This window comes from Geotrypetes seraphini, chromosome 3 (assembly GCF_902459505.1).
Source record: "Geotrypetes seraphini chromosome 3, aGeoSer1.1, whole genome shotgun sequence".
Lineage (NCBI taxonomy): Eukaryota > Metazoa > Chordata > Amphibia > Gymnophiona > Dermophiidae > Geotrypetes > Geotrypetes seraphini.
This window is the reverse complement of record NC_047086.1, coordinates 281,751,414-281,764,815: the sequence shown is the minus strand read 5'-3', so window position 1 is coordinate 281,764,815 and position 13,402 is coordinate 281,751,414. Positions and strand designations below refer to the sequence as shown.

Sequence of the window (13,402 nt, the reverse complement as noted above, 5' to 3'; positions counted from 1 at the left end):
GGCACGAGCGACGACTCAGCCCAAGAAGCCGCCTGACCCCGAGTGGAATGAGCCTTGAGAAACTCCGGAACAGGCTGCTGTTTCAGAAGATAAGCGGAAGCAATCGTCTCCTTGATCCAGCGCGCAATAGTAGCCTTAGAAGCGCCCGCTCCCCGACGAGGACCCGCCAGGAGGACAAAGAGATGATCGGACTTCCGGAATTCCTGGGTCCGCTGCACATAAGAGCGAAGGACCCGACCGACATCCAACTTGCGCAGCTGCCGTTGCTCAGAAGAGCCCTCCCGACCACCCAAGACCGGGAGAACCACCGATTGATTGACATGAAAAGGAGAAACAACCTTCGGCAGAAAGGAAGGAACAGGCCGCAAGACGACCCGCTCCCTAGAAAACTCCAAGAAGGGAGCCCTACAAGAGAAAGCCTGCAGCTCAGAAACACGCCTAGCAGAAGTAATGGCCACCAAAAAGACCGCCTTCAAAGAAAGGTCCTTCAAAGAACAGTCGTCCAAGGGCTCGAAAGGCGGACGCACCAAAACAGAGAGAACCAGATTAAGATCCCAAGAGGGAACCGAGGGCCGTAGGGGAGGCCTAAGCAACTTGGCCGCCCGCAAAAACCGAATCACATCAGGAAGAGCCGATAAACGCTGACCTGACACCAACCCTCGAAAGGCCGACAGGGCCGCAATATGAACCCGGAGAGAAGACCAAGCCAGGCCTCTATCCAGGCCATCCTGCAAGAACTCCAGAATGTTAGGCAGAGAAGCGCGAAAAGAGGTCACTCCCCGCGCCCGACACCATTCCTCAAAGAGACGCCAAACCCGCACATAAGCCCGAGAGGTAGAAAGCCTCCGGGACCCCAACAGTGTAGAGATCACCTTGTCTGAATATCCCTTCTTGCTAAGGCGACCCCTTTCAAGAGCCACGCCGTAAGACAGAAGGGAGACGGGTCGAACATGGGAATGGGACCCTGCATCAGAAGGTCGTCCGAGAGAGGCAGAGGAAGAGGATCCGCTACCAGGTGCCTCACCAGATCCGCATACCACGGACGGCGAGGCCAATCCGGCGCCACCAGCACCACCAAACCAGGATGGTGAACAATGCGAAGAAGCACTCTGCCCACCAGCGGCCAAGGAGGGAACACATACAACAGCCCCTCCGTTGGCCACGGCTGGACCAGAGCATCCAGACCCTCGGCCAGCCCTTCCCTGCGACGACTGAAGAAGCGGGGCACTTTGGCGTTGCCACTCGTGGCCATCAGGTCCATCAGGGGCTGCCCCCAATCTTGCACTATCAACCGAAACGCTCCGGCGCCGAGAAACCACTCTCCTGGATCCAGGAAGTGACGACTGAGGAAGTCTGCCTGAACATTTTCTACCCCGGCTATATGAGAAGCCGAGAGGTCCAGAAGATGGGACTCCGCCCAAACCATGAGCCGAGCCGCCTCCTGCGCCACAGGAGTGCTCTTGGTGCCCCCCTGACGATTGACATAAGCCACCGCCGTGGCATTGTCCGACAGGACTCTGACCGACTTGCCCAGCAAAAGGGAGTGGAAAGCTAACAGCGCCAGCCTGACCGCTCTGGTCTCCAACTCGTTGATCGACCAGGAGGCCTCCTCCGCGGACCAGGTGCCCCGAGCTGAGTGGCCCATAAACTGAGCCCCCCAACCGAGGAGACTCGCATCCGTAAGGAGCACCGTCCACTGCGGGAGATCCAGACCCACCCCCTGAACCAGGTGAGGGGTCCGGAGCCACCAGCGCAGAATGCAGCGCGCCAAGCCTCGCAGGGGAACCGGAACATCCAAATCTTGCCTCCGGGGAGACCACCTCCGGAGCAGAGCATACTGAAGAGGACGCATGTGGGCCCGCGCCCACCTCACCACGTCCAGGGACGCCGCCATTGACCCCAGGACTTGGAGGAAATCTCGCGCCCGAGGACCCCGGGACGCCAAAAGCAGGCGAATCTGAGATTGCAATTTGCTCACCCGGGCCTCTGGAAGGAAGACCTTCCCCAAGGAGATGTCGAACATAACCCCAAGGCACTCCAGACGCTGAGCCGGGACCAACCGACTCTTGGAAAGGTTGACCACCCAGCCCAGCGACCGGAGAAACTCCACCACCCGAGCCGTAACCCGGGAGCTCTCCTGCAACGACTTTGCCCGAATCAACCAGTCGTCCAGGTAGGGGAGAACCAGGATGCCCACCGACCGCAAGGCTGCCGCGACGACCACCATTACCGTGGTGAACGTCCGAGGAGCCGTGGCCAGACCAAAGGGAAGCGCACAGAACTGAAAGTGCCGCCCCAAGATCGCAAAGCGAAGGAAGTGCTGATGAGAGGCCCGAATTGGAACCGGCAAGTAGGCCTCCGTCAGATCGAGAGACATCCAGGATGGGCCGAAAGGTCCCCTCCTTTATGGCCACCACAAAGTAAATGGAGTACCTGCCGGTGCCCCACTCCGTAGGGGACACCGGCACCACTGCCTCGAGATCTAGCAAACGCTGAAGGGTCTGACGAAAAGCCTGCGTCTTCCATGGAGTCTGACATGGAGAAGCGAGGAAAAAGTCCGGCAGAGAGCGGGTAAACTCCAGAGCGTAACCGTCCCGCACCACCTCAAGGACCCACTGATCGGACGCGATCTCGGCCCATTTGGGGAAAAATTTGCGCAGCCGGGCCCCCACCGGAACCAAAGGGGGCGCCGGCAAGGAGTCATTGCGCAGGACGGGAAGCGGGGGAACCGGCGGAGGGATTCCCTGCCCCCCGACGGGCCCCCCGAAAGGGCTGCATGCGCTGGAAGAACCGACCCCGGGAAAAACCCTGAGCCGGGAAAGAAGCAGCCCCACGCCCCGGGCGATACTTGCGAAATTCCCGCAAACGCCCCCGGGCAGCCCCACACCTAGACGCAGGGCGGGCACGGTCCTCAGGCAGACGGGGCACCTTCGAGTCCGTCAGAGTCTGAATCAACTCATCTAATTCCTCTCCAAACAAAAAGACCCCCTAAAGGGAACTTTAGTAAACTTAGCTTTGGACGCAGAATCCGCCGCCCAAGCGCGCAGCCACAAAATACGCCGCGCGGCCATGCCATAGACTTAGCCGAAATCCGCACCAAGTCATAAAGAGCATCTGAGAGGAACGAGGCAGCCATCGCAATCTTCGCTACCTCCTGATCCACTAGAGACCAGTCATCAGACTCCCGATCCAGGACACGCTCAGCCCACCGAAACACGGCGCGAGCGACTAGCTCCCCACAAACAGCCGCCTGGACCCCAAAGGCAGAGACATCAAAATCATACTTAAGAAGAGTCTCTAACGCACGCGCCTCCGAGACCTTAAGAGCAGAACCGTCCATAACAGGCACGGTATGCCGCTTAGGAAGTGCCGAGACCACCGCGTTCCCCATTGGCGAAATTAAGGTAGCCCTACCTCCCTCCGGGACGGGATACCCAAGAGCCAAGGCGCACACCAAACGAAACTGCGCCCATAGGCCACTGCGCCAACACAAAATCCCGCAAATCCTGACGCACAGGAAAAGAGCGGGAACCAGGACAGACCCCCTGAAGCAGAGGGGCCCCCATACGCGGGGTCTCCGGCGGCGCCACTGCAAAAATGCAGCACCAAGGAGACCTGCTACACAGGTCTAAAAGCTCATCCCTCTGAATAAAAAAGCGCACCACGGACGCATCTGCTCTGGAAGACGGGAAACCCGCCGCCCCGCTGCCAACAGGCGTCCCCTCTAGAGGATCCTGGAAGCCCGCCAAAGCAGCCAGGTCCTCAACCAGGCCAACACGCTCCTCCGCCCACTAATTCGCAATCCAAGCCCCCCCGCGGGCGCTTGGATGAGGGAGGAGGAAGAGGGGACGCCAAACGAAAAGAGGGAGGCAAAGCCATAGGGGGCGCGGAGGGAAACCCCCCCCGAAACCCCCCAGGCGCACGTGGGACCCCCAAAAGTCCGCACAAAGAAAGAAAATAAATTGGGGGCAAAAAACCCCTGGGGGTCCCCAGGGACTCCCTGCCCCAGCAGGGGTCCAAGCTGAAACCTGCCCCTGTGTTCGCCATACAGGGGGAAGGTCACCTGAGGTTGCAGACAAAATGGAGGGGCCAGACAAAGAAAATGGCGAAGTTCCCGCCAAAAATGCTCCCTCCATGGCCTGTAGCGGCTGAGAAGACTGAACAGTCCCAGCCGCTAAGACAGGCAAGTCGGCATCAGCTGTCAAAAAATCAGCTGAGAGGGAATCCTTCGGGGAATCCCTCCGTGGGCGGTTGTGGAAGACCGGGCTTCCCCACTGCTCCAAGCCGACTCGCGAGGCACCATCGGCGGGGAGCTCTGGGCGCCTGCAGCCGCTGCCGACGGAGCTCCACCACCTCACCGACCCAAACCGCCGAGATCAGGCCGGCCGCGAGTGCCTCGCGGCTGGACTAAAATTGTGGCCTACTCCCCCGGAGAAGGGCACAATTGCTCCAGACGCGACCTAGCTATAAAAAAGTGCTGGTTACATGAAAAAATACAGTAAAATACAGTTTTCTTAAAGGGAAACAACCCTGCAGCCCAGCACTACCTCAGGATTTTTTTTTTTTTTTTTACAGAACAGACTCCACAGGCTCTCGAAGCAATATGCCTTGCTTGACTTAGGGGGCAAGGCTTACTGCTGAGGCTCCTCTAAAAAAATGTGGGGAGGTGGAGGAAGTGGGGGGAGGGACCCCGCTCGTGACCCGCCGGGTTTGACACCCCCGAGGTCGGACGGACCCCCAAACAGGGCCCGACCAAGCTCCGTCCGGCCAAAAACAGGGACAATAAACCCCTAAACAAATTCCAACAGCCCTACCAAGAGAGATGGGTACAGATCACTCAACACCTGCTGGAGACTGAAAGAAGACTGAGGGAAATAGAGAGGAGGGGCTAGGATATACTGTCCCAAAGTTTTGTTTTCAGTCTCCACCTGCTGGTCATGATTAGATATATACCCATTCGTAAAGTTAACCTCTACTGGTCTGGAGAGTGCTAAAGAAATAGCAATTGGCTGTGCAGAACTACTGACAATGACATTTTCTGCCTCTACTTTGGCTGCAAACTTACTAAATCTTTCTTCTCACGCTCTCTTTCTGTCTTCCTTCTTTGCAAGTACAGTGTCAATGCCAACCATGCTACTTGACGAAATATCATGCCTCTGCATGATTAGAAATTGTCTTCTTCGATTTTCATTGCGACTAATGCATTAGGAGGGCTGGGAGGGAGGGGGGGTGGGGTTTTTATCAGAGGGTATTGCTGTTCTTCAGATTGATTGACTGTACTGTTTTTGTACTGTACTGCTGTGTTGGTGTGTGGTTCTTTGTTATAAATAAACAATTACAAAAAAAAAAAAAAAAAAGAAGATGGACAAGACATTCTTTGAAGGCTTCTTGATTTACCAGATCACATCCACTGAGTCTGTGCTGATTTCTTTTTAGCTTTTCATATTCATCATAAAACTTCATCAATATGTAAATCCCTGAGTCTATTTGCTGATGTGATATTCTTGCATGCTGGAAAATTTCCAAGACCTTGAACATGGTCAGATGAGCTGCATCTTTCAGAGCAGAATTTTGGCAATGTGTAAGTACATCAATCAAAGAATATCCCCATTGGTTGGAAGATGTGAACTGGACAGTGCTCTTCCCTAGCAGCCATACTTCAGCACTGCTTCGAGTGTCTTTGACATTTTTACTTTTTATCCTAAAAAGTGATATCACCTTGGTTTTCAACTGCCTATTTATCACTAAACTAACTTTTTGCTGTACTAGTACTAAGCTATTATTCAAATAACAATAAAAATGTTGTTCACATTAACAACTGCTTCAAAGAATAGCTGTTTAGTATCCAACTAGCATTAAGTATGTAACAGTTTCTACTCTTATGAATAGCCAGCCACATTATGAGAATATTGTAGGACTTTGAGTAACCTCTAAATTTGTCTCAAACTACTTCAAATTTTAACCATATCTTATCTACATAAGATAGAACATACTCAGACTTATGGAGGCATGTTTTGATAAGGCTGAATTTTTACCATAATTTTAATAGTTTTCCAGTGAGCCAAAACACAAATTCAGATTCCTCATCAGCAGAGCTAGCAAAGAGGACTCAGCACTCCATCAGCTTGTAGATTCCCCTCCTTTCTCAGGCAAAATGCCTTAGCAACTCATGTTTTTGCCCTTGGTCAAAGACTGGAGGAGAAACTTCTCTCTCTAAGACTAAGCCTCAATGTTGCATCTCATACTCAAAGTATAGTAGTACCTTGGATTACGAGCATAATCCGTTCCAGGAGCATGCTCGTAATCCAAAATGCTTGTTTATCAAAGCGAGTTTCCCCATAGGAAATAATGGAAACTCGCTTTGATAGGTTCCCACCCCCCCCCTCCCCCCCCTGAGGCCAGCAATGCTGCTCCCCCCGAAGGCCCCCCCCGCAAACGGTACCCTCCCCCCGCGATCCGCACCACCCCGCCGCCATTGGGCACCCCCCCGCCGCGACCTGAGGTCCCCCCAACCCACCCGAACCCTCTTCTTACTTTGCTGTAGCCTCCTCAGCGGCACCAGCACCAGCATGTCCTGTGCGTGGTGCCGGTGCCTGAAGATCTGCTTCCTTTGCTGGGCCTTGAGAGTTCACGTTCGACGTGAGAGTTCACGTTCGACGTGAACTCTCAGGCCTTGAGCATGTGCACATGCTCAAGGCCCAGCACAGGAAGCAGATCTTCAGGCACCGGCACCACGCACAGGACATGCTGGTGCCAGTGCCGCTGCGGAGGCTACAGCAAAGTAAGAAGAGGGTTTGGGTGGGTTGGGGGGACCTCAGGTCGTGGCGTGGGGTGCCCGATTGCGGTGGGGGGGGGCCCGATGGCGGCGGGGGGGGGGGTGCCGGATCGCGGGGGGGGGGGAGAGTACCAGTTCGCGGGGGGGAAGCGCTTGCAAATAGAAGCGCGCTCGGTTTCAGAGGCGCCGATTTTGCGAATGTTTTGCTCGTCTTGCAAAACACTCGCAAACCGGTGCACTCGTAAACTGAGGTACCACTGTATATAACTTCTGTAATATGCACACACCAAAGCAGTATTAAGCAGTAAGAAGACTCAAAACTCAAGAGTCCTATAGCATAGTAGTATGGTCAAACCTCAGGAACAACCTCTGCACATTAATTTTTCTGTTCTGCTCAGATCCATCAATTTGTCTATAATATGGCCTGTCTATCCCTAATGTTGTGCATATATCAAAACTGGAATTCAAAATTCCTCTATACTGGAAGTATGCAAAGATATTTACATTAGCACTGATGACTTTGAGCTCAGTTCATATATGCTTTTTGTCCCCTGTTCTGTCTCTGTTGGGAAACAAAGTTTTGTAAAACCAAGATGTTATCTACATGCGCACTCTATACACCAAGAAAGCTTTACTGTGTACCTGTGCAATTGCAAAGCGAAGGCTGACTGTCTTCCCATCTTTCGTGAAACTCTCCAACTTTCTACTGCAAAGGATGTTATCTAAGTACACCCATAGCTTCTCAGCAATATCTTCATCTAGTTCCAGCTTCTTAGTATGATATCCAACAAGGGCATGACTCACCCAATCTAATAATACCTGCATGGGTAGGAAACACAAAACAATATCATTTTGTGAAGTACCTTATTTTACTAAAGGAAGAGAAAGGATTGCTCAAAATGTATTACTTATCTATTTTTTAGATTGACACTGTGCTTTGTATGGAAAACTTGAGTAAAAATATCAAATACTACAATCTCTTATATTGGAAACAAGTTTCACACTAGAGAATGACACGGGGACAAATTTTTCCCCATCCCCGCGAGTTCTTTTCCTGGCCCTGCCCATTCCTGCAAGCTCCATCCTCATCTGCACAAGCCTCAAACACTTTAAAATTATAAGTGTTCGAGGCTTGTGCAGTTAAAGCAGAGCTTACAAGAATGGGGCAGGGACAGTGACAAAAACTCACAGGGACGAGATGGGGAAAAATTTGTCCCCCGTGTCATTCTCTATTTCACACACCTCTTACCCTTTTACTACCTTTGTAATCCTTCTGTCTTCCAATATACTTCCCTTATCTTCCTCCTTTCCCCTTCATGGTGCATTCACCAAGCAGCTATTCCCCTTTGTAACATTTCTTGAAGCCCAGATAGTGAAGGGCTTCCAACCTATGCAGAAACGGATTCTGATAAAGCCAAACTACTAAATGAATACTTTTGCTCAGTCTTTACTTGTGAGGCGCCGGGGACCGGTCCACAACTGCAGGCAAGGCAAACCTCGGAAGACCCGTTTCAAAACTTCAAGTTTACACCCAGCAGCGTCCATGGTGAACTATCAAAACTCAAGGTGAACAAAGCCATGGGACCGGACAATCTACACCCCAGGATTCTAGGGAGTTGTGTGATGTCCTGGCGGAACCGCTATCCGTGCTGTTCAATCTTTCCCTAAGTACCGGAAAAGTCCCCATGGACTGGAAAACAGCTAACGTCATTCCATTGCACAAAAAAGGTTGCAGAACGGAGGCTGCGAATTACAGACCGGTCAGTCTCACCTCAATAGTGAGCAAACTCATGGAAAGACTTATTAAACAAGAATTAGATACGATCCTGACCGAGGAGAATCTACAGGATCCCCAGCAGCATGGATTCACAAAGGGAAGGTCCTGTCAATCCAATCTGATCAGCTTCTTTGACTGGGTTACAAGGAAACTGGATATGGGGAAGTCTCTAGACGTCGTGTACTTGGACTTCAGCAAAGCTTTTGATAGCGTCCCGCACCGCAGATTGTTGAGCAAGATGACTTCGATGGGATTGGGAGTGATATTGACGACATGGGTCAATGACTGGTTAAGCGGTAGAATCCAGAGGGTGGTGGTTAATGATACCCCCTCCAATACATCGGAGGTGACCAGTGGAGTGCCACAGGGATCGGTCTTGGGACCGATCCTTTTCAAAATATACATAAGAGACCTGACTCAAGGGCTTCAAGGTAAAATAACACTATTCGCCGACGACGCCAAACTATGCAACATAGTAGATAACAGCACCTTACCCGACAGTATGGAGCAGGACCTGCTCTTATTGGAACATTGGTCCTCGACTTGGCAGCTGGGCTTTAATGCCAAAAAATGTAAGGTCATGCACCTTGGCAGCAAAAACCCATGCAGAACTTACACTCTGAATGGTGAGACCTTAGCTAGGACTAGGGAAGAACGTGATTTGGGAGTAATCATTAGTGCAGATATGAAAACTGCCAAGCAGGTGGAGAAAGCTGCATCCAAGGCTAGACAAATGGTGGGATGCATCCGTAGAGGTTTCGTCAGCCGGAGGCCCGAAGTCATAATGCCCCTGTACAGATCCATGGTGAGACCTCATCTTGAATATTGTGTTCAATTCTGGAGACCACATTATCAAAAAGATGTGCGGAGAATCGAGTCGGTTCAGCGAATTACCACCAGGATGGTCTCGGGACTCAAGAACCTCCCATATGAGGAAAAACTGAATAAACTGCAACTATACTCGCTCGAGGAACGTAGAGAGAGGGGGGACATGATTGAGACTTTTAAATATATCACGGGCCGCATCGAGGTGGAAGATGATATCTTCTTTCTTAAAGGACCTTCAACCACAAGAGGTCATCCGCTGAAAATCAAAGGTGGGCAATTTCATGGCGACACCAGGAAGTATTTCTTCACTGAAAGGGTAGTCGATCATTGGAATGAACTTCCATTGCAGGTGATTAATGCCAGCAGCGTGCTCGATTTCAAAAAGAAATGGGATATGTATGTGGGATCTCTAGCCGGGTGAAGTCTGGGGGTGGGTCATTAGCGTGGGCAGACTTGATGGGCTACAGCCCTTTTCTGCCGTCATATTCTATGTTTCTATGTTTCTAACCTTCCTTAAAATTTTCCTAATCATCATTTCTCATTGCAGTCAGTTTACTTAGGAAATATATGCTCCAAAATCTTACAAATCATGATCTTGCTCGGGGTCATCAGTGACCTCCAATTCCGTGCCAACCCTAGAGGAAATGAGGAATAGGGGAAATATGATACACATGTTTAAATGCTTACAAAGTATTAATGTATTAAAATAAATCTCTTTGAAAGATGTGATCCTTTATCGCTCTCAGGCTGCATCAGGGTTACAATAGAGCAATATCAGTTAAAACTTTTTTGACAAACAATATATAAAAAGAGATTAGGTTCTTACCTTGATAATATCTTTTCCAGTAGATAGGGATGGTGTGCTGAACCAAGAGTCTTGCATCTGCTCCCATGAGTCCATTGCAGAAGTTACTAATCACTATTTTCAGTACCTCCTCTCCCTCCCTGCTGCTCCCAGTCAATTAGTTTCAAAGCCCGCAACAGCTGAACAGGAGAAGGAGAATGGGGAAACTCCCCCCAACAAGACTTTGATCTGTTCATAAATACGGCACGGAAAGGAAAGAAACAACAATCTTTATTAGCAAAAGGCCATAAGAAACTGTGGAACTCTGGGGAAACCCCAAGTAACTATATACAGGCAATATACAATGTCTTCCAATACACTATAACTGGCAGAAAAGCCAGAGATGCAGACTTCAAGTAGCAGAAGGTCCAGAAAGGCACATCAACAATGATGGGCAGGGGGTTCAGCATGCCATCCATATCTCCCGGAAAAGATATTATCAAGGTAAGAACCTAATCTCTTTTTCCAGTGCAATAGGGATGGTTTGCTGAACCAAGGGACCTACCTAAGCATTCCCAGACCCCCAAGTGGGAGAGATAAGCCTGCCTTCAAAACTGAGGCTCCAAAGGAGGAGTTCTCTTGAGATGCTAGGTTTACCCTATAAAATTTGGTGACAGTGTGAAGGGACGACCAAGTTGCCGCCCGGCAAATCTCAACTAGAGGAATAGTCAGCCCAGGAAGAGGCAATCCCTCTCGTCGAATGTGCTTGAAGCGCGAATGGAGGCTGCCTACCACCGGCAATGTAGCAGGACGAAATAGCTGACCTGATCCATCTTGAAATGGTAGCCTTGGAAGCTGGTCTCCCCTTCTTAGTCAGATTTGTCAACATGAAGAGGTGGTCTGAGACACAAAAGTCATTCACAACCTCCAGGTAATACAAGTAGCCGTTTGGACATCCAATACCTTAATGACTTTGTCCTTCTTGCAATCTGAGGGCTGGAAAGCTGGAAGATGAAATTCCTGGTTGATGTGAAATGCTGAGACCACTTCTGGCAAGAAAGAAGGAACCGTCCTCAAGGAAACCCCAGCCTCTGTGATATGCAGGTAAGGGTCCCTGCATGACAAGGCTTACAGTTCAGAGACACACCTCACAGAAATGATGGCAACCAAAAACACTGCCTTGATAGTCAAGTCTATTAGGGCTCAAATGGAGCCCTTGAGAGCCCTTCCAACATGATGTTCAGATTTCAGAATGGACAGGGCTGGGATGGCGAACCAGGGGCCGCAGCCTTAGAGCACTCTTCAAGAACCTGAAACATCCGGGTGTGCAGAAAGAGAACATCTGGCACTCTGGGACCTGAAACAGGAAATTCCAGTCAATTAAACTTTCAGTGAGCAAACCGCCAGCCCCATATCCAGACCTTCTTGAAGAAAGAACAGGACAGCAGATACAGAAGCCATTGCATGATCCAGCTACTCCTTGTGGCACCGTTAGAAGGTATCCCATGCCTTGGTGTATGCTGCGAATGTGGCAGGCTTCTTGGCTTTCAAAATAGCACACATAACCAGGTCAGAGTAACCTTTCCAGCTCGGAGCTGAGTGCTATTAAAGACCCATGCCATGAGACCAAAGCGCTCCGGATCTTGCAGGACAATTGGACCTTGAGAGAGGAGTCCTAGAAATGGCTGAATTCTCAGAGGGTGGCTGATCTGAAGATGCACTGGGTATGCATCCAAGGTGGATTCCTGGTCACGTTCTCAGAACTCTCCCTACTATGGGCCAGGGAAAGAATGCATAGGAATTTATTTATCAGCCAAGGTTGAACCTGCATATTGATCCCGGCAATTCCATGCTTGTATCTGCGGCTGAAGAAATACACCATTTTCTTAATGCTCGCTATCGCCATGAGATCGAATGTAAGGCAGTTCCAACAGTCGATGTTGCTCTGAAATACCTGAGGTGAGAGGAACCACTTCATAAGCCACTGCTGTTGCATTGTTGGAAAATATTCTGATCGCTTTGTTCAATAACCTGAAACTGAAATCAGCACCAACAAGATGGCCCAGAGCTCCAGCCTGTTGATAGATCAATGACACTGGATGATCCTCGCTGTACGCTCCCCAACCCAGTAGGCTGGCATCTGTTCTCAGCATGGTCCAAGAGCTGATCCTTAGGACAGCGACCTCTACCAGGACATGCTAAAGTGGGCCTCCGTCATCCAGAGTAGGCGAACATGCAGAGGGGGTCCCTCTGTGGAGACCAGCAAGAGAGAAGAGAGTGCTATAGGGGGTTCCTATGTGCTCTTGCCCAAGGAACCGCTTCTATCACTGCCGCCATCAAGACCAGGACCTGAATATAATCCCAGGCTGACGGAAACTACTGCACCAGGAGAGCTGAAATTTGGCTCCAAGTTTCAGTCTGTGTGCCTCTGGAAGAAACTCTTGGCCTTTCTCGGTGTCAAATCGGACACCCAGATACGCAAGGGATTAAATGGGCTGCAGCTGGCTCCTACAGGTTGACAATCTATCATAGACCTTGAAGTGTCATTAAGAGGCTCTAAACCGCTCTCTCCACTTCCTCCCGCAAGGGCGCTCTGATGAGACTAGACAACCCAGTTTGTGGAGGTGAGCCGCCACTACAACCATCACCTTGGTCAAGGTCCGGGGGCTGTAGTCAGGCCAAATGGAAGTGCTTTACATTGAAAATGCTGTTTCAGGACATTAACTGAAGGAAGTGCTTGTGGTACCTGAGGACTAGTGGCTCGTGGCCAGTGGGGGGGGGGGGGGGGCGATGTCTATGGGATGGTAATGGAATGGACGTCAGGACATGATAGTGCAGTATTTTGTGGAGTTTTTCTACAAAATGCCTGCTTTTCGTATGATTCTGGGTAACTCTAGTTAGATACAAGCATATGTGTTAGTTAAGGCCACGCCCAATAGAAGCATACGAAAAGTTGGTGAATAAAAATCTGAATATGGCCAAGGCCAGAAAAACACACTACAGATTAGCATTAAGGAAAAGCATAATAATATTCTTTTTATATACTTTGCTATTAAGCTAGATCAAAGAACTCCATCTCTGTTTTTCTATGTCTTCTGCTTGGCTTTACTCCATTTTGTGTTCAGCCTATGTCCCTAGTCTTTGTTCAGGTTTTTCCCGCTTTTAGTCTCGTGGTTCTAATTGATATCAGATGTGCCTTAGGCTGGTTAGGAAGAGCATATTAGATTACATATCCCAA

At 50.3% G+C, this 13,402-nt stretch overlaps 1 protein-coding gene across 4 annotated transcripts in view; it reads right to left on the bottom strand.

Annotated features, from left to right (window-relative positions):
• Positions 1-13,402, bottom strand: part of URB2 (URB2 ribosome biogenesis homolog) — a 132,148-nt gene that overhangs the window by 98,535 nt on the left and 20,211 nt on the right. For all 4 annotated transcript variants that reach the window (XM_033938058.1, XM_033938057.1, XM_033938060.1 and 1 more), the window contains exon 3: positions 7,418-7,594. In XM_033938058.1, coding sequence (XP_033793949.1) covers positions 7,418-7,594 — 177 coding nt within the window. The remainder of the gene's footprint in view (positions 1-7,417; positions 7,595-13,402) is intronic.